The sequence below is a fragment of the Myotis yumanensis genome, unplaced genomic scaffold (genome assembly GCF_028538775.1).
Source record: "Myotis yumanensis isolate MYYU_CA2020_CCGP unplaced genomic scaffold, mMyoYum1.0.hap1 SCAF_4, whole genome shotgun sequence".
Classification (NCBI taxonomy): Eukaryota; Metazoa; Chordata; class Mammalia; order Chiroptera; family Vespertilionidae; genus Myotis; species Myotis yumanensis.
In genome coordinates this window covers 64,204,629-64,224,275 of record NW_027223755.1, presented here as the reverse complement: position 1 = coordinate 64,224,275, position 19,647 = coordinate 64,204,629, and the positions used below count along the sequence as shown (strand labels likewise).

The window sequence follows — 19,647 nt, the reverse complement described above, 5'->3', positions numbered from 1 at the left end:
GTGCTAGATATCTTCCCATTATCCTTCCAGATCCACTTTCCATTCTTCTGGACTCTGCCCTGCACCTTCTGACTTCTAGTTTGGTGTAGCTCAGCGATTTTCAACCTTTTTCATCTCATGGCACATAAACTAATTACTAAAATTCTGTGGGACACCAAAAATATATTTTTTCCCTATCTGACAAAAAAAAGAGGTATAATTTTGATTCATTCACATCAGGCAGCTATAGTTGTCATTTTTTTTTAATTTGACAACTTAAGGCAGTGTTTCTCAACCTGTGGGTCGCTACCCCTTTGGCGGTCGAACGACCTTTTCACAGGGGTCGCCTAAGACCATCCTGCATATCAGATATTTACATTATGATTCATAACAGTAGCAATATTACAGTTATGAAGTAGCAACGAAAATAATTTTATGGTTGGGTCACAACATGAGGAACTGTATTTAAAGGGCCAGAAGGCTGAGAACCACTGATCTAAGGGAAAAGAGGTCAGTGCCCCTGACTATATAGTCAGTTATCGCATGTTTTAAAAATCCTTGTGGCACACCAGTGGAAAGCACAGGCAGACAATCGGAGTGGAGTCCTGGGAGTGGTAATGCTTTATTCCCTTCTTGCCAGCCCCTGAGAACAACACCATCTCAGATTTCCTTTTCTTTTTCATTTAAATAACTGCCAACGTCATTGGAAAGTCTCTTTATTCAGTTACCCCATTTAAGTGTGTCATCTGTTTCCTGCAAAAACCTTGACTGATATAATGATGTGTGTTAAGAATCAGATATCTTAAAAATGAAATGCAAAATAATTCAATATAATTCTGACTACCCATTTTGTTACTTCATTTTGCTGTTTAAATATTCCACTAAACACAAACAGTGTGCCCTAGTTTTGGCCACACACCTATAAAATGTGCTTAGACATGCTTCAAAAGGAAAATAAATCTGGATGTAAGGGCAAGCAGAAAAAGCATAATCTAATGGTCAAAAGACAGGAGACATAAAAAGAAATTTATAAGTAACCTTAAAAAACTGAAAGCATAGTAATCTAATAATGATCACAAGCATTTATGTAAAACTTCCTATGAGTCAGGCTATTCTAAGCAATCTACATATATTAACCTATTTATTTCTTATGACAATACTATAAAGGTACTGTTCTCTTTGTACAGGAGAGGAAACTGAGGCACAGAGCAGTTAAGTATATCAGTTAGTCTGGTTGTATTCTTTTAACTACTATGCCATGCTGTTCTTTCAATGGTTTTGCTAATAAAACTGGTAAAGTACAATAAAGACTAAATATTACATGAAAGGTTAATTTTATAGTAGTACCAATGTATGGAACATGGTTTTTGATTCAAAGTTGGGTTTGAATCCTAGGTCTGATATTTTAAATTTAAATTTAAATACTTCCTTAATACAATTTCATGCTTCAGCCTGATTTCCTTCTTGCCATCCTTTTCCCCATAAATAATAAATTTACATGAAATATATTATGTGGCACTCAGAGTATATTTGTATTCTAATATACAATTTAATATTTCTCTTTAGGTTTATGATCTGTGAATATGCCTGTTAAGAAATCATCTGTGACTGATATATTTGGAGTAATAGCTCCCTCTTACAAAGAAAAAGTCTTGAGGTTTAATTTGCAAAAGGTAAAGAAAAAGAGGAGTGATAAATCAAAGTAAGTTTTAAAAATTTTCATATTATTGCCCTGACCAGTTTGGCTCAGTGAATAGAGCGTCAGCCTGTGGACTGAAAGGTCCCAGGTTCGATTCCAGTCAAGGGCATGTACCTTGGTTGCAGGCATATCCCCAGTGGGAGGTGTGCAGGAGGCAGCTGATCGGTGTTTCTCTCTCATCGATGTTTCTAACTCTCTATTCCTCTTCCTTCCTCTCTGTAAAAAAAAATCAATAAAATATATTAAAAAAATATGTTAAAAAATTTTTTTCATATTATTAAAGTGTGGACCCACAGGTATTGTAGAATTTAGAAAATACAGACAATGTGAGCAATAAGTATAACTACAGGCTGTTTTGTACATCAATATAAATGCTGTACAGAACAAAAAAAATCTTAAAATTTACTATTTTTAAATAAATAGGTCATTATTAATCATTTCTAAAATTTTCACTTCTACGTTTAAAATAAGCAAACCTTTTATAATCATATATGTTTTAAGTTGCCATAATAATCCTGAAACACATGAGAAAGCATTTAATAACCATTACATTGTGAAACATTTCAGTTATTAAATCCTTTGCTATTTTATATTAAGCCACAGTAGAATGTTTTTCTGCATCAAATTTTTGCTTTAGGATAAAATGTCTTAAAATGAAGTTACTAGATCAAAGTTTGTTGATAATTTAAAATTGTATATGACTTTAAGAAATTTTAAAAATGTAAATCTGTAATGTATTCTAATGTAACTCAATTAGAGCTACTAACACCATCTGTATATATATTTTCAGTTCAGCTGTCAAAAAATACACAAATATACCCTAGTAATACAATATTCAATAGCCATGTGATATCCCAATTGTGTGATATTTCATTTAACATTTTTCTATATTGAAATGCATCAATTTTCATGTTCTTCCTTTTAGAATTAGTATTTTACTATATTTTAATACGTAAGTCTTTGCCCAATCTCTGATATTTTTTTCCTGGTATAGATGACTGAAGTAAAATCACTGTAATAAAGTATATAACACTTTAAAATAAAAGTTTTAAAATTAAAAAAAAAATTTAAAAAGAGAATCCTATCCAATAATAGCCGAACATGGTAATTGACCGTACCTTTGCTACACCTCCCATTGGCTAATTAGCGAGATATGCAAATTAACTGCCAACAAAGATGGCGGCTAATTTGCATACTGCAGGCAGGGCAGGACAGCGAAAGCCGCCAGCCCGAGTTGCCATCTAGGCCCTCATGGGCGAAGCCAGAAGCCACTTGCCTGCCGCCCGGGACCGGATCTGGTCCCGGGCCACAGGCAGGCTGGCACCACAAGCCCCAGGAGTCGCTTGCCAACTGCCCAGACTGGATTGGTCCCAGCCACTGGCGGGCCCCAGAAGCCCCAGAAGCTGCCAGATATGGCAGTAACTCTATCAGTAAACACTCTGAAAGTCAGTGGCATAAATGCACCAATTAAAAGACAGATTATGAGGGTGAATCAAAAACAAAACCTGCTTTAAATATAAAGACACATATAGATTAAAAGTAAATGAATTAAGCTGCAGCCTGTTTTGCTCAGTGGATACAGCATTAGCCCTTGGACTGAAGGGTCCCAGGTTAGATTCCAGTCAAGGGTAAGTACCTCAGTTGCTGGCTTGATCCCCAGTCCCTATCAGAGCATGTGCAGGAGGCAACCAATCAATGTGTCTCTCCCTTTCCCTTCACTCTCTCTAAAATTCAATGGAAAAATATCCTTGGGTGAAGATTAACAAAAACAAAGTAAATGAATTAAGTAACATTAAAGAGATTATAAGAAAAATATATTCCAAATTTTGTTGTATAATGGTTATGTTTAAATTATTAACACCTAAGAAATTGGGTGAAGGGTACATATAATATGCTGTAGTATTTTATAGTTTTTTTTACATGTATGAGATTATTTCAAATTAAAAGATTAAAAAATTAAAAATTAATAAAATATTAATTGAAATGTATCTGCATTACATGAAAAATTTCCTAATTGCTTCTAGCATAATTTATTAAATTGTGCTAAAATTTACAAGGGTTCAATTAAAAACTATCTTAATTCTAAATGATATAATAGAAAATATGTAATACTGCAGTTATAAGCACTTATCTGAAAATAAAAATTTAAAGAAGTGAATTTAAAAAGGGATTAGCCAAAGAAAATACATGCACAACCCATGGACACAGACAACAGTATAGTGATGGCCAGAGAGAAGTGGGGGGCAAGAGCTGGGTAGAGGGGGTAAAAGGGGGGAAATAGGGACATCCTATATAATAATGATAAAAGGCTAATATGCAAATTGACTGAACGGCAGAATGGCCAGTTGCTATGATGCGCACTGGCCACCAGGGGGCAGACACTCAATACAGGAGCTGCCCCCTGGTGGTCAGTGCACTTCCATATGGGGAGTGCCACTCAACCAGAAGCTGGCTCATGGCTGGCCAGTGCAGAGGTGGTGGCAGGAGCCTCTCCCACCTCCATGGCAGCACTAAGAATGTCCAACTAACGGTTCAGGCCCGATCCCTTGGGAGCCTAAGCCTTTAGTCGGACATCCCCTGAGGGCTCCCTGGCTGCCAGAAGGATGTCTGACTGCAAGCTTAGGCCTGATCCCCCGGGGAGTGGGCCTAAGTCAGCAGGTGGACATCCCCCAAGGGGTCCTGGACTGCAAATGGGCGTAGGCCGGGCTGAGGGACCCCTCCCCCTCCACCGAGTGCACAAATTTTTGTGCGCCGGGCCTCTGGTAGGATATATAATAAAACATATATTTACTGTTATGTTTGTTTCAAATATTTTTCTTTAATGAAGAATAGATCAACAGATCAACTTGTAGCTCTGACAACATGCCCTCCCAACTATAATAATGGTGGTCTATGTTATTTCAGTTAATTTTTCTCCTTTAATATACCCAAATACAAAATTGTATTTTCCATGTGGTTTTCAATGTAATTATGTCTTTACATAAATCACATACAGAGATAAATTATAACATTTATCTATGATTTGCTTTTAAAAAGTTAATGTTATTATTTGAATTCAAGTCATACTGCTAATTATGTATTTTCTTCATTCACTTTAGCAGTGGCAGAATGTTCAAATATAATAAATTCTTTTTATTTTACCTTATTTTCCAAATTTTTGCCATAAAATTGTTATAGTGAAAATTATTGTACATTTCTCTTTGTGTACCTGTATGTTTCTTTGAAGTGGATTTTTTTATGTCTTGCATCTTAAATTTACCTTGATGCTATTGCTCTCCAAAGTGCCTGAATTAATTTACACTTTATTACTATTTGAAAATATCACTTCCCCCATCTTCACCAATACCTGGTATTGTCAGACTTCTTAATATTTGCTGGTATAGTAGGTCCAAAGTGGTACTTGCCTGCTCATGTGTTTGACCAATTTACTTTTGTGTTGTCTTTTCAAATTGACTGATATTCTTAAATATTTATTGTTAATTCATTCAATCTGGCTTGTCTTTTGACTTTGTTTTTGTGGTACCTTTCGTCATACAGAAGTCTGGAAAATTAATATTGTCATTATTTTTATTTTATTTTTATTTTTAAATATTTTTCTTTATTGCTTTCAGAGAGGAAGGAAGAGGGAGAGAGATAGAAACATCAATGATGAGAATCATTGATCAGCTGCCTCCTGCATGCCCCACACTGGGGATCAACCCCGCAACCCAGGCATATACTCTGTCTGGGACTCAAACTCTGACTTCGAGATTCATAGGTCAATGCTCACCACCAAGCCATGCTGGCCGGGCTGAATATGGAATTATCTTTGGTCTGTTATTGCTTTTATTCTTCTCCTGCAGCACACCAAAGATGTCATTCCACTCACAGCTTCCCTTATTGCTGTTGAAAAGTTGGGTAAAATTTTTATGCTCTTTTATTTAGGATTAATGTGTTTTCCCCAATTTTGAGTGCTTTCAAAAATGTTTATTATCTTGCATTTTCTGCAGTTTTACTGTGATGTGTCAGAATGTAATTAAAAATCATTCTCCTTGGATTTTTTTTTAAAAAATTTTTTTAATTAAATCTTTATTGTTCAGATTACATTTGTTCCTCTTTTTTTCCCCCCATAACTCCCCTCCTCCCAGTTCCCGACCCACCCTCCACCCTCACTCCCCACCCACTGTCCTCATCCATAGGTGCACGATTTTTGTCCAGTCTCTTCCCGCATCTCCCATACCCCTTTCCCCCCCAAGAATAGTCAGTCCATTCCCTTTCTATGTCCCTGATTCTATTATAATCACCAGTTCATTCTGTACATCAGATTATTTATTCACTTGATTCTTAGATTCACTTGTTGATAGATGCATGTTTGTTGTTCACAATTTGTATCTTTAACTTTTTCTTCTTCCTCTTCTTAAAGGATACCGTTCAGCATTTCGTATAATACTGGTTTAGTGGTGATTAACTTCTTTAGCTTTTCCTTATCTGTGAAGCTCTTTATCTGACCTTCAATTCTGAATGATAGCTTTGCTGGATAAAGTAATCTTGGTTGTAGGTTCTTGCTATTCATCACTTTGAATATTTCTTGCCATTCCCTTCTGGCCTGCAAAGTTTCTGTTGAGAAATCAGCTGACAGTCGTATGGGTATTCCCTTGTAGGTAATTGAGTCTCTTTCTCTTGCTGCTTTTAAGATTCTCTCTTTGTCTTTTGCTCTTGGCATTTTAATGATGATGTGTCTTGGTGTGGTCCTCTTTGGATTCCTTTTGTTTGGGGTTCTCTGCGCTTCTTGGACCTGTAAGTCCATTTCTTTCACCAGGTGGGGGAAGTTTTCTGCCATTATTTCTTCAAATAGGTTTTCAATATCTTGCTGTCTCTCATCTTCTGGCACCCTTATAATTCTGATGTTTGTACGCTTGAAGCTGTCCCAGAGGCTCCTTACACTATCTTCGTATTTTTGGATTCTTTTTTCATTTTGCTTTTCCGGTTGGGTGTTTTTTGCTTCTTCGCATTTCAAATCTTTGACTTGATTCTTGCGCTCCTCTGGTCTGTTATTGGGTGTCTGTATAATATTCTTTATTTCAGTCAGTGTATGCTTAATTTCTAGTTGGTTCTTTATCATAGCATCGAGGGTCTCATTAGATTTCGTGAGGCTCTCATCAAGTTTATTGGCAGCTTCTAGCACATTATTGCAAGCCCTCAAAATTGCGTTTTTTAGCTCTATATCCTCCATTTCCGTCATGTTTTTTTGTCTCCACATTTTTTATGCTTTCTTGGTGCACCCCCTAGTGGTCTTTGTGCGCAGTCTTGTTCTAATTAAGCCTTGATTGTTGTAGTTAATACTAGAGGGATTTGACCACCAGGTCGACTGGCTGTGAGAATCAGCTGTGTCTGCCATGGGAAAACTTCTGTCCTCTGGAGAGGTGCTAATCTAGCCTTTGCCTGAAGCGATCCGGCAAATGGCTCTGCGCAGGGCTTGGGTGGGGCGGGTCACATGGGGTCAACAGGGCAGGCGGAAGGAGCAGTTATGGCTGCTCTCAGTCCCGTTCCCAGAGGCTCTGCTTCTCAGAACCCCAGCAACCACTGCAAACCTCGGAGAGAAAGCTGCCCTCACGTTCCGACTGATGTCAGACAATCCCGCTTCTCCCGTTTGAGTCTGAGTCCCTAGAGACTCGCCCGGATCTGGAGCTCAGAGTCTGAGACTCCCTCCTGCTTGAAAATGACAACCGCGCCCTTAGCCACCAGCCCGCTTTGCGCGCGCACCTCCGTACCTTTGTATTTTCCACACTGCGCCTCCTCTGAGCCTCAGTATGCTGTTGTCTTTCCTTCTAGTTGAAGAGTCTCTCCTCAGCCAGCCTTTCTGTGGTTCTGGGTGATGTCTGTTCCATCTTTTAGTTGTATTTTTGAAGTGGTTGTTTGCGGCAGCAATCTCCGGTGTTTACCTATGCCGCCATCTTGGTCTCTCCTCTCCTTGGATTTCTTAAGCCTGTTGAATCTATGGGCTGTGTCTTTCATAATCCCTGATCAATTATTAGACATGGTTTCTTCAGATATTACCTTGTAAACCCATTTTCTCTTATCTCTGCTTATTGGACTCTTGATTAAATGCATATAAGACCATCTCATTTTATATTTCACATCCTTTACTCTTTCATCCCCATTTTCCATTGTTGTCTATTTTTACTCTATTGTGAATAATTTATTCTGATGTGATCTGTTTACTACATAACTAATTGTCTCTCTTCTTACCAAACTTATCCATTGAATTTTAATGATTATATATTACATTTCTAGTAATATTTTTCTTCAAATCTTCTAGTTAGGCTTAGAGTATCTGGTTGCCTCCAGATACTTTTAAGCATATTGTGGAATAGGTATGATAGTTTTATAATTTGTGTCTGATTATTCCAATACTTATTGTCTTGGTAAATTTTTAATTTTTGTTGTTTTCATTTATGTTGTGGCTTATCATTTCCCACTTATCCTTGGGGGGAAAAGTGTTTGTGTCATCCTCCAGATAATCTTGCATTTGTTCTCTGCCAGGCGTCTGTAGCTGCTACGAGTTGGGACAGCTGAAACTAACTGCTGCCTGAGTGTTCCTGGCCATCTATCTTTGCCTGGGGTATAAATCTGTATTGAGACTGATCTTCACACACATACACACCCCTACTCACACATTTCCTTCCTTCTTTCTTTGCTGGGCACCCAGGCTACCTTCTCTTTAGCTCCCTGGGATTAGGAAGAAAGAATTGGGATAACAGACAATGTGGAGGGAACCTCCAATAAGTTTCCCACAATTTGAAAATCTTGGCCTTCTCTTGACTGTATGGTCACTTGGAAAACATACTGGGTCTTCTCTCCATGACCCCTTGTATCAAGAGAAATCAGATTCTGTCCCTGGCATCAGCTGTTTGAGAAGAAGCAGGGACCTAACTTACACAAAAGATCATCATCTTTGTTTTTCTTTTTTTTCTTCTTCTTAGGTGTTGCATGAATTGTCATAAGCCTTGCTTCACTTATTCTTCCTTAGAAACATATGTTTTTGGAGGCTCAGAGTGTGTTCTGTTAGAGACACACAAGGGGACCTATGTAAATCCTTCAAATGAGGTACTGAAGTCCACACATTTCTGAACCAAAGAGAGAATCACACAGTCTTACAATGGATTACTGGTTCAGATGACACTATTTTGCCACTATTTATTTTATAACTAAGATTATTTTATTGTGTATAGTATGCTTTGTTCTTTTTTACATCATCTAGAGATAGAAAAGACCACAAGATTTTGAAGACTTAAATAAACTATACACATTTGTTTTAGCTGACTGTAAAAAAATTAAAGGGAATCTAAGTCTTACATTAAGAAGATTTAGGCAAACTATTAAGATTATTTTACATCTTTGTTACAGAAGCTGCTTGTGTATTTTTTATGTCTAGGATGCTGTAGTCTTCAAAGCTTCCTGAAATGTTAATAAGCCTGAAATGTTTCCTTTTTATTAATGTTTTTGACACTTTTATATTTAGTAAAATGTGCTCAACAAATGCATATTCTAAATATTTTAAAAATATTATATATTTATAGTGTATCTCTATATAATTTTGATTTTTATATGTATACATTTTTAATATAATATAGCTCTTTATGTGGGTTTTAAATGTCTGCTGTCAAGCACCGGGAAGAAACTTTTTTAGACTTGTTTATATGCTGGTCTTTTGTTATTTGAACAATAGTATTTGCTTTATGCATCTGAATTATTATAAGCCTTTAAATGAAATCCTAATGGTTAAGATCTTATAATTAGACCTGTTAATTTTAGATTGAGACATCTGTACTTGTAGCATTTGGGTTGGCTAGCAAATGATTTAGCCAAAAATATGGTAACTTAGGAGCCTGTTGGCCATAAAAAGCATGAACACATTCAATATATTACAGTGTAGCTTCCTTTAGGATATATTACCCCAAATAGTATATCAGCAACTACTGATAAGATTATCTGTACAAAATATATAGTGTCTTGCAAGATTTTAAACCCACAGTCCTCTTATTCTTGGGCTTGTACCATTGTCTTGGCTCAAGTATCTACAGGGTAGAATATGAGAAAGATTAAGATTTTAATACTTGATTTCAGTTGTAGAAGGTCAATGCAGTGAATAAATTAACAGAAAATGAGGCAAGAAATTTTGAATTATTACCATGCTGATCACTAAATCATAACTTGCCACATAGAAACATAGAAGAACTTGACATACTTGACATGCAGGACTTATCAAGATCGATTTCAAGAAGAACCCTCATCTCAGAGTAGACTGTAGAAGAGAGAATTGAAGAAGTACTAATCTCTTCTGCTCCCTGCTGTCTAGCATCTTCCTTGGTCAAGATTCACCCTATAGGTGCTAATATATTCATTCTCCCAAGAATGAATATGTTACTCCACCCTTGGCTGCTCCAATGTTGGAGAGGAGGGGCAGCTCAGTGTTTGGGGTATGAAAGTCTGCAGGTAACAAGTGAATTTGAGACTTCACATTAAGCTTTAGAAGTATAGATTTTTCTAAGTATAGACTTCTTACAGACAACCTTGAAGGGACCATTGAAGCTGTCACCAAATGCAGAATAGAATGATTCTAAGTCTAAGAGCATACAGTTCATTTAGAAAAGTAAGTTTTTACACTTGTAAATATTTTTGAGTCTTCAATTTTCTTCTAGATGATTTTCTGCTCAAAATTCAATCTGCATTAGCAGCCACCTTGATTCTTAACCTGTTTAGAGTTTTCTTCATTAATAATTAGTAAGTAGAAAAAGGCATTTTCAAGGCTTAAGACAGTATTCCATTTACTAAGACTGAAGAATATATAAAATCATAGATATTTTTCTAAATGAATCGAAGGCCCATATTTCTGGTTTCATATAATAAAGTCTGTTGGATATCCACAATGTAAAGATGCTATAATCAAATTACTCATGTATCAGGGATGCAGAGGATATTTCCAATATCTGACTTCAAAAACCCAAATCCAAGATCAGTACATCAGGATTAATGAGGTGATTATAGAGTAAATTTTTGTACATGCCCATATCACCAAATCTTTATTTATGTCTTTTAATAAATCTGTCTTCCTGGATTCTTTATACATTCAATTGTGTCATAGACACACCGGAAAGGGCCTGGCAATTCTTTAATTCTTAAGGTTAATTGTTATTCAAAATATCAGTCTGTTTCCATTCCATTTTCCACTACTTTCCCATATCATACTTACCCAAAGTGTAGCCAGTACCTAATTTTTTTTCATTCATGTATTTATTAGTACTATTAAATTTGGGTTTTGCTTTTATTTATCTAGTGAAATTCTTAAAGATATCCACTGACTTTCTAACATTAACTCTAATAATCTCTTGTCCTTAGCCTTCATATCTCTGCAGATGTGCATTTTTGGTCATGGTCTTCATCTTCTATCCATTGTTTGTTATCTCAATATAGGATTGTTATTTGCATGGGACAGGCACATTCAGTTTAATTGAAGCAAAAGTAAAATGTAATGGAACAATATATAGAGCTATCTTGTGGAACCTGAGAGCAGAAGTTATAGCCAGACCTTATTCATTCACTCAGTATTCACTATGTGGTCTCTAAAAGATACTGGAGATAAAATGGTCAACGGATATAGTCTGTAACTACACTAGACTATAAACTCTAAAAAGATAGGGAATCTGGCTATACAAAAGTAAATTATCCAACAAACATTGATCAATGGTAAAAAACTAGCTTTCTGCTTTAGGGTGTTTTGTTGTCTTGAACAACATTTCTTCAAAAGCCACCTTTAAGGTATAACATCAATTAATTAAATAATTAAATAATTAGAGGCCCAGTGAATAAAATTCATGCATGGGGGCAGTCCCCTCAGCCCAGCATGCACCCTCTCCAATCCAGACCCTTCGGGATCGGGCCTAAACTGACAGTCAGACATCCCTTTCACAATCCTGGACTGCTGGCTCCTAATCGCTCACCTGCCTGCCTGCCTGGTCACCCTTAACTGCCCCACCCCTCGCTGGCCTGATCGCCCCTCACTGCTCCCTGCAGCTGGCCAGGTTGACCCCAACTGCCCCCCATGCTGGCCTGGTCGCCCCCAACTGCCCCCCTGCCAGCCTACTCACCCCTCATCTCCCCCCACCCCCGCCCCACTGGTCTGGTTGCCCAATGCAGCCTGCTGTTCAGTCCTTTGGTCGTCCCTCACTAACCCCCCTGATGGCCTGGTCATAGGCAGCCATCTTGTGAGGGTGTGAGGGTCAATTTAGATATTACCTCTTTATTATATAGGATTATTTAAAATCCCTTGAGAGAGGATTGGATTGGCCCAGCTTGAACCGGATGTCTATTGTGAGCCAACCCAGCTTTAGCCCTGGGTGTGGGGGTGGGGTGTTTGGAGTCATATGGTATTAATATAGAATTTAGACATACTGGCTCAGCAGGGAGTAATGAATAATTCTCAGAGGAGGAGTTTATATTTCAAATTGTACATATATTTGAATTCCATTATAGTACTTTATTGATTCTCCATCATATTTGTTATTTCTTCTTTCCTTCTTATTTCCTAACTTTGGGATTTGTCCAAAAGATATCCCATTTCTTCAGTACTCTTCCTCTTGAAATTTTATGGTTTTGAGTATCACTGATATGTAGGTGAATCTGAAATATTTATTTCCAGATTTTATCCACTTCATAATGCTTACCTCACATGTTCATTGGGACTATAGGCCTCTGCTCTTGGATATCTCACAGGTAAATCACAGTATGTCCAGAATCGCCAAATTCCTCTATCTAATTGTCTTGATGTCAACTCTCTACTACTAAACATGTAGGACCAAAAGTTTGAGATTATGTGTATGTCCAACCTCACAATTTCTTTTCTCACATTTCATTAGTCATCAAACTCTATTGCTTCTTCTTAATTTCCCATATTCATTTACTCCTTTTTTATTATTGCCCAAAATGCAGTTCAGACCTTTATTACTTCTTATCTAAATCATTGAAATAATTGCCCAACTGTTTACCTACAGTCACTCCTCATTACAAACCATTGAACATATGATTTTCAGTTTAGTCATTTTAAACAGAGCTGTAATGTCATCACTTTTCTGTTCAGTAATTCCCTCTTATTTATCAAATATAACTCAAAAGTCTATGTATAACGTAGAATTAGTGCTCACTGCAACTAAGAAAATTTAAAATAGCAATGACAAACAAAATCAAAGTTTATTTCTTTGAAGTTTTTTTTCATACTAGTCCAGAGCTGGAAAGATGATACAGGACCTAGGTTCCATCTAACTAGCTGCTCTGCTGTAAATGGCTTATTCTTAAGGTCATCTCATGATCCATTGGCAATGACACTCATCACAGTCATGCTTCATGCAGCAGAACAGAGGAAAGGCAGAAAAAAGGTTTGTGTACTTTATTAGGGGACTTCCTAGAACTACTATCTTAATTTTACTTATATCTCACTGGCTGAAACCTAGAAATAAGTGCATACATAATTGCCAGAAAGAATCTTTCCTAAAAAATGAAGAAGAATAGACATTGATGTAGGCAGCTGTAAGTGTCTGCCATAGATTGCTATTTAATGCCATTTATTTTTGTTCTCAATTGACCATTTGCAGCTTCATTTCTTATCTTGAGTTTAAGCATTCTGTTAGGGTAAATTTCAAGCAACCAATGTCAGCGGTTTAAGTCAGATAGACGTGTATTATCTGACATATGAATCTGGTGGGTGTAGGCTGACAGAATAGCTCTGCTTTCGTGGTCAGTGAGAAACTCAGGATCCTCATTATCATAGGGCATTGTACTCATTTGCCTGATCAAAACTGACTCAGCACTATATTTGTGTTCCAGTCTACTGGAAAGAGAGAGAAAAAAAGTCTTATTCTAGAGAAAGTAGCCTGTCTGTAAGTTAGAAGTGACCTGAAATGTGCATAACCCCCAGGCTTGCCCATGGGTCATACACATTTTCCAGAAAGACTGGGAAATAAAGACTGTGCCTGGATGATCGTGTGCTCAGGAAGAAGCATAGAAAGATTTGGAAGGGATAACTGCTGCTCTGTCACATTCCAGTTCTGTCTGTACTTCAAGGGACAGCTCAAGTGCCATATGTGCAAAGAAGCTATTTCTGAATATTTAACCAAAAGCAATAATGCTTATAACTCACAGTTATCTACAGCTGAATATTTGCCAGGAACCAGACTGTGTATCCTGGCTTAATGCTTTTCAAAATTCTGTAAGATTTTGTCCACATTTCCACAGATGGAAGATTATAGCTTACTGATTAAACAAACATTATAGGACTAGGAAGTGTTGGAATCATGAGCTCTCCTTCTGTGCTCCCACAGCTTTTCTTTTCTTTTAAGTAGTTTATGCTACATCATTTGTGATGTGTCTCCCTTCCTTCCTAGATTGTGAACTTTCTGAGGCCAGGCGTGTTTCCTCTATTAGTCCTATCGTAGCTAACAGAATACCTTGTATGTAGGAGGCTTTCATTAAATATGTACTGAACAAATGAATTTTCATCTAAAAAAATTCTGAATTCACAGATAATGTATATAAAGGGTCAGTTTGAGCAGGGTATCCATGTGGTTGGGAGACTTTAATATATTCTCTTTATATTAAACTAGAGGCCCGCTGCCTGAAATTCGTGCATGGGTAGGGTCCTTAGGCCTGGCCGGCAATCAGGGCCCATTTGTGGGGTGACCAGCAGAGCGATCCAGGGCCCCCTGCTGGCACCTGCCTTGGCTGGTCTAGGGCCTGCGGGCTGGGGGCAGCCCCTGCGTCGAGCGTCTGCCCCCTGGTGGTCAGTGCACGTCATAGTGATCAGTCATTCCACCCGTTGTTCCACCATTTGGTCAATTTGCATATCAGGCTTTTATTATATAGAATTATGACAATGATCTTCAGCTACTACCTTTTCTACAGAACTGCACTCATGCACTTAGAGTAGATTATATTTATCTTTGTGAAATTCTTTGATAATTTAAAAAAAGTGCAATGTGTGAGACTAAAGTATGTTTTCTTTTTAAATGCCTATATTTGCTTTTTCAAAGTTTCCTTTTGCTTCTTATCATGTGTTGTATTTATAATTAAATAACTATAACAATCTCAATTTATTTGTGATTGGTAAGAAATGATTAAAATAGCTATATTGGTTTTCCATTAATATATTTATTTACATGAGTGTGGCAGACCAATTAAGTATGTGATATCTATACAGAAAGCTGAAAACCACCAGCTTTCCATATTTTCTATGATTCATTACAGGCCACAATCCATATTGAAAAATAATCAACAAAACTTAAATTATTTATAAAGTGTATCCTAAGCATAGAAATTAAATTACATATTGTTTTCAGCCTGAGGCTTTTCTCTGCTTTAAAAATAAAATCATACAAATGCATTTTTCTCAGAGCCTATGAAAAGGTTGAGATAAAATATCTCATTTCAGAAAATGTATTTTTAATTTATATTTGAAACCCTAAATATTGTATGTGTGTCTCTGTGTGTGTGTTGGGTAGGTTTGGGGGTGTCTGTAGATGGTAGTGGAGAAATAGGCTTAAGTCACACTGATGTTTATTTTATTAAGAAGAATGCACCCAGTATATATTTCTATACTGTAATATATTCTGAGGGATCTTATTAAAAAAAACCTGAGTAAAAAGACTTAGACATCTTATTTCAAATATTGGTTCTGTTCACTATTAAAGCTATGACCTTGAGTTTGATACTTACCCTCTCTGAGCCTCCTTCCCCGCTCCTGTAAAACAGAGAAAGTACAGTTTAGTATCAGTTAATCACCAGATGGTCACTAAGCAAATTGTATATATAGCAATAAGGAAAAACTTAAGAACCTCAAGTTATAGCAAGGACTGAAACACAGACACATCAATACTAAATTATGGAACAGATTTTTGTGGGCTTTAGAGTTAGAGCTGAGATGAATTCTTGGCCCTTTGTAGTTAAGCAGTTTCTTCATCTCTATGACCTCCTCATCCACTAAGTCACCATCATCTAATTCCTGTCTTTCTGCAGCAACCTCCTAATCAGTGTCCCTGCTCCTGCACAGCAGCCATAGTGATCTTTTCAGAATGTAAATGAAATCTTTCATGCTCTAGTTTAGTCTCATTTTCTAGCATACAACCTCAACTTAATTGTCTCCCTTGTCTTTGATATACTTGTGTACTCTCTCTATACTTACCTCATGGGATCATTTTCATCCATAAGACTTTAAAGATCTTACATATGTTAATGATTTTTAAAATGATGTATCAAGTCTGAAACTTTGTCCTGAGATTAAACTCATGTATCCATCTGTCACTTGGATGGCCATGGTCATCTCAAACATAACATGTCCAATACTGAACCTATTCTCTACCCTCACCCCACATCTGCTTCTGTATCAATCTTCCCCATCTCAGTAAATGGCAGTTCCATCCTTCCAGTTACTCAGTTCAATCATAATTCCCTTTCCTTCCTCACACTTAATTTCTAATTCATTGGGCAGTCTGATTAGAGCTCATGTCAAGATATATCCAATATCCAAACTGTTCTGTTTTACTTGCATTGCTAGAACTCTGATCCAAGACACCATTACCTCTCACTTAAATATGTGTGCTCCCTCCCTTGCTACATCTACCTCCACACACTTCAACTCTCAACACAGAAGTGGGACGGTCATGTTAAAAATTAAATTAAATCATGCCATACCCTTTATCAAAACCCTGTAATGGCTTCCCATCTTATCTAGAGTTAATTTGGCTACTTGTCACTCTGACCTTACTACATATATCTTTCCTTCCCTGCCTACTCCAGCCATAGTTGGACTGATTCAGCTTACATTATGGGATAAAAGTTTATCTTAAATTCAAATAATAGTGACATATCTAAGGATATAAATCAGTCTTCATAATTAAAGCTGTGCTGGATTTTACCTATGAAGAAGGCATATACCAACAAGATTTCTGGCAACCATAGCAGAAAATTTTTTCCAGAGGCTATAAAGTTCATTGACATCATGAGAATTTTGTTTCTCAATCCAAATATGCTAAGTATTATAAGATTAATCTAGGAGGACTGTAAACATGTATTGTCTTACTGATTTGTTTTGTGTGAAACATTATTATAAGGTGCTTTTTAAGAAAAAATAATTATACTTAACCATCAGAAGTTGGTTAATTAAAATTTAGAAGTGATAGCTATAACTATTGATTTGTTTTGTTTTGTTTTGTTTAGGCCACCATTTTCAATCACAGCAGAATTCATTTTGAGATTCAACCAAACAAAAAATCCAAAAGAGAAGAAAAAATTGTTGGACCTAGCTAGAAAAATCCTTCTCAAATGTAAGGTAGTGTTACATTATTTGATTTAGTTGGTTTATGAACTTTCTGTTCTAGTTGGTGGATGATTACTTGTTCTAAAATATTGAAAGAAAAAAGTAAGAATACACCTTTCTTTAATTATAAGTAGGCATAGTTAAAAATATTAATGCAAATTAAAGTTTATAATCAAACTAGAGGCCCGGTGCATGAAATTCGTACACAGGTAGGGTCCCTAGGCCTGGTCGATGATCAGGGCAGATCAGGTTCCCCACCTCCCTGCCTCCCTACCTCCTCTTTCCCTTGTTCCCTCAGCACCCCACTGCTGCTGGTCGCCTGCCATGTTCCATACCTCCCCCTGGTGGTCAGCGCATGTCATAGTGAGCAATCGAACTCCTGTTCTCCTGGTGGAACTCCCAAGGGGACACTTTGCATATTAGCCTTTTATATATAGAGATAATTCAATGTCAAATGGCTTCTGGGTGAAAATTCCACTTAAATTATTAGGGAATATTGCTGCTGACACTAGTCAAAGAGCCCACATCAAAATATCAAAGGCTGGTAAATACATTTTTGATAATGAAAATTCCACTTTGTCTTTAAAAAAAAAAGGTAACTGAGATATCAGGTGTCCCAAAGAGGGAAGAAAGCTTTTTTAAAAAAAATATATTTCATTGATTTTTTACAGAGAGGAAGGGAGAGGGACAGAGAGTCAGAAACATCGATGAGAGAGAAACACCGATCAACTGCCTCCTGCACACACCCCACCAGGGATGCACCCGCAACCAAGGCACATGCCCCTGACCAGAATCGAACCTGGGACCCTTTAGTCCGCAGGCCGACGCTCCATCCACAGAGCCAAACCGGCCAGGACAAGAAAGCTTTTCTTAACCTTCACTATATATGCACAGAGGGTTGTCATATTTATTAACTTCTTCCCATGTATAGTACAGTTGCCAGAATTTTTCAGCTGTTTGGCATGAAACTAATTCCTATGAATTACATTTCATCAATATACTTTTATTTTCTTTTTAAAATCAGAGATGCATACTCTTTGTAGGGAAATGAGATAAAAATAGAAGAAAGCCCTAGAAAATAGTGATAATTATTTTCAACAAATAACTAATAATATCACTCAGAATAGTAGCAAACATTCTCTACATTTTAATACTAAAACAGTTTACATAAAGGGTCAACATGTAAAAATAATAAAAGCAAAAATAAAAAATAAAAATTTATACAACTCTCACCACAGAGCATCAGCCTCATAGAATGACTTTGAAAATATAATTAAGGGATAATTTAAATAAATAAATAAATAAATAAATTGTACATGTTTGTTTGCCTCTTTCATGTTTCCCCATCACAGAGAAAATTGGGTCTCAGCACATTAGGCACCGGGGAACATGTGCATCTTCCTACTACATGGATTGAAATATCATATCTGGCTCAATGCAAAGGACAAATTCAAGATGGTATGTGCTTTAACTAAATTCTTCCTAGTTACTCTAAGTGTTTTTTAAATTAGCAGTGAAGGTGTAATTTGAGACCTTTCATATTTAGAAATTGTGTAGGATCCAGGAAAAAATTTGTCTTTTTCTATCGAAATACCTGATAATGTTTCATTATGAAAGTTCCTTTTGTAATTTTGAATTAATGAATTTGCTCAACTTTTTAATTACAAATTTGCTTTTAACTCTTTTGCTCAGCATAGTCTTTATTGCTTTTTTCTAAAATTCGTAACTAATTAAAAAGTAATATAAAGTGTCATTTAGTGATTTTTCAATTATAATAGGGACTATAGAGAAACTTGATTCTGCACTTTAGAATTCTTACTCATAAAACATTAACCAAATGGCCGTTAGTTTTTCACTTATTTTAAACAGCCACTTTACTCATTACCTTTTCATTTATCACTTCTCACTTATATGTCTCCTTTCAAACTACCCTCCAACTAATCTAAAAAAGAAATTAAAAACCATTATTTTTAAGGAGGTAAAATTGCTTCTATCATTATCCTAAATTTTATGTGTGTGCCTTTTAAAATGAGTTTTTAGAATGTGAAATGCATGAGGTCAGAGAGTATTTCCCTGTGTAAATTGGGTTTTGTAGTGCTGTCTGGGAGCTTTCAAGCAACAGGAAGAGTAAGAACAATTTTGCATTTAACTTGCCTATACGGCACTTTGTCACAGTGCCATCCACAGCTTCACCTCTATTAAATGTTTAAATGATATGGAAGTAAACACTCTTGGCTTACCAGCAACCAGCAGCCACTTGCTCTTCTTTGTCAATTAAACCTGTTTTGTTCAGGCATCTTGCAGTCATGTGATTCAGAAGTGGACTGGCCTTTCCCAGCCTCAGGGGTGAATCATGATTGAGCTAAGCTAATTAAGACAACATCCCTTTAAACTTCAGTGATTAGATCGATGGGGGAGTCACAGGACCTGGTCCTGACCAAGAGATGTGAAGACGAGTCTGTTAGGAATACTTATTCTTTGAACTGCTTTTGATAAAGACATATCTGAGAACAAAGCACCCCTTTCCTCCCTATGCTCTCTGGATTCTTCTCTAAATGCTATGGTGGAAAGGACAAAATGCCTAATGCTTGTGTAGTCATCACAGTCATCAGGTACACCAGGGGAA

At 36.7% G+C, this 19,647-nt stretch overlaps 1 protein-coding gene across 4 annotated transcripts in view; it reads left to right on the top strand.

Moving 5' to 3' along the window:
- TMEM232 (transmembrane protein 232) overlaps nt 1-19,647 on the top strand; it is a 171,610-nt gene that overhangs the window by 15,230 nt on the left and 136,733 nt on the right. For all 4 annotated transcript variants that reach the window (XM_070412434.1, XM_070412431.1, XM_070412432.1 and 1 more), the window contains exons 2-4: nt 1,546-1,681; nt 16,922-17,033; nt 18,374-18,479. In XM_070412434.1, the coding sequence (XP_070268535.1) occupies nt 1,563-1,681; nt 16,922-17,033; nt 18,374-18,479 (337 nt within the window). In that variant the 5' untranslated portion in view covers nt 1,546-1,562. The remainder of the gene's footprint in view (nt 1-1,545; nt 1,682-16,921; nt 17,034-18,373; nt 18,480-19,647) is intronic.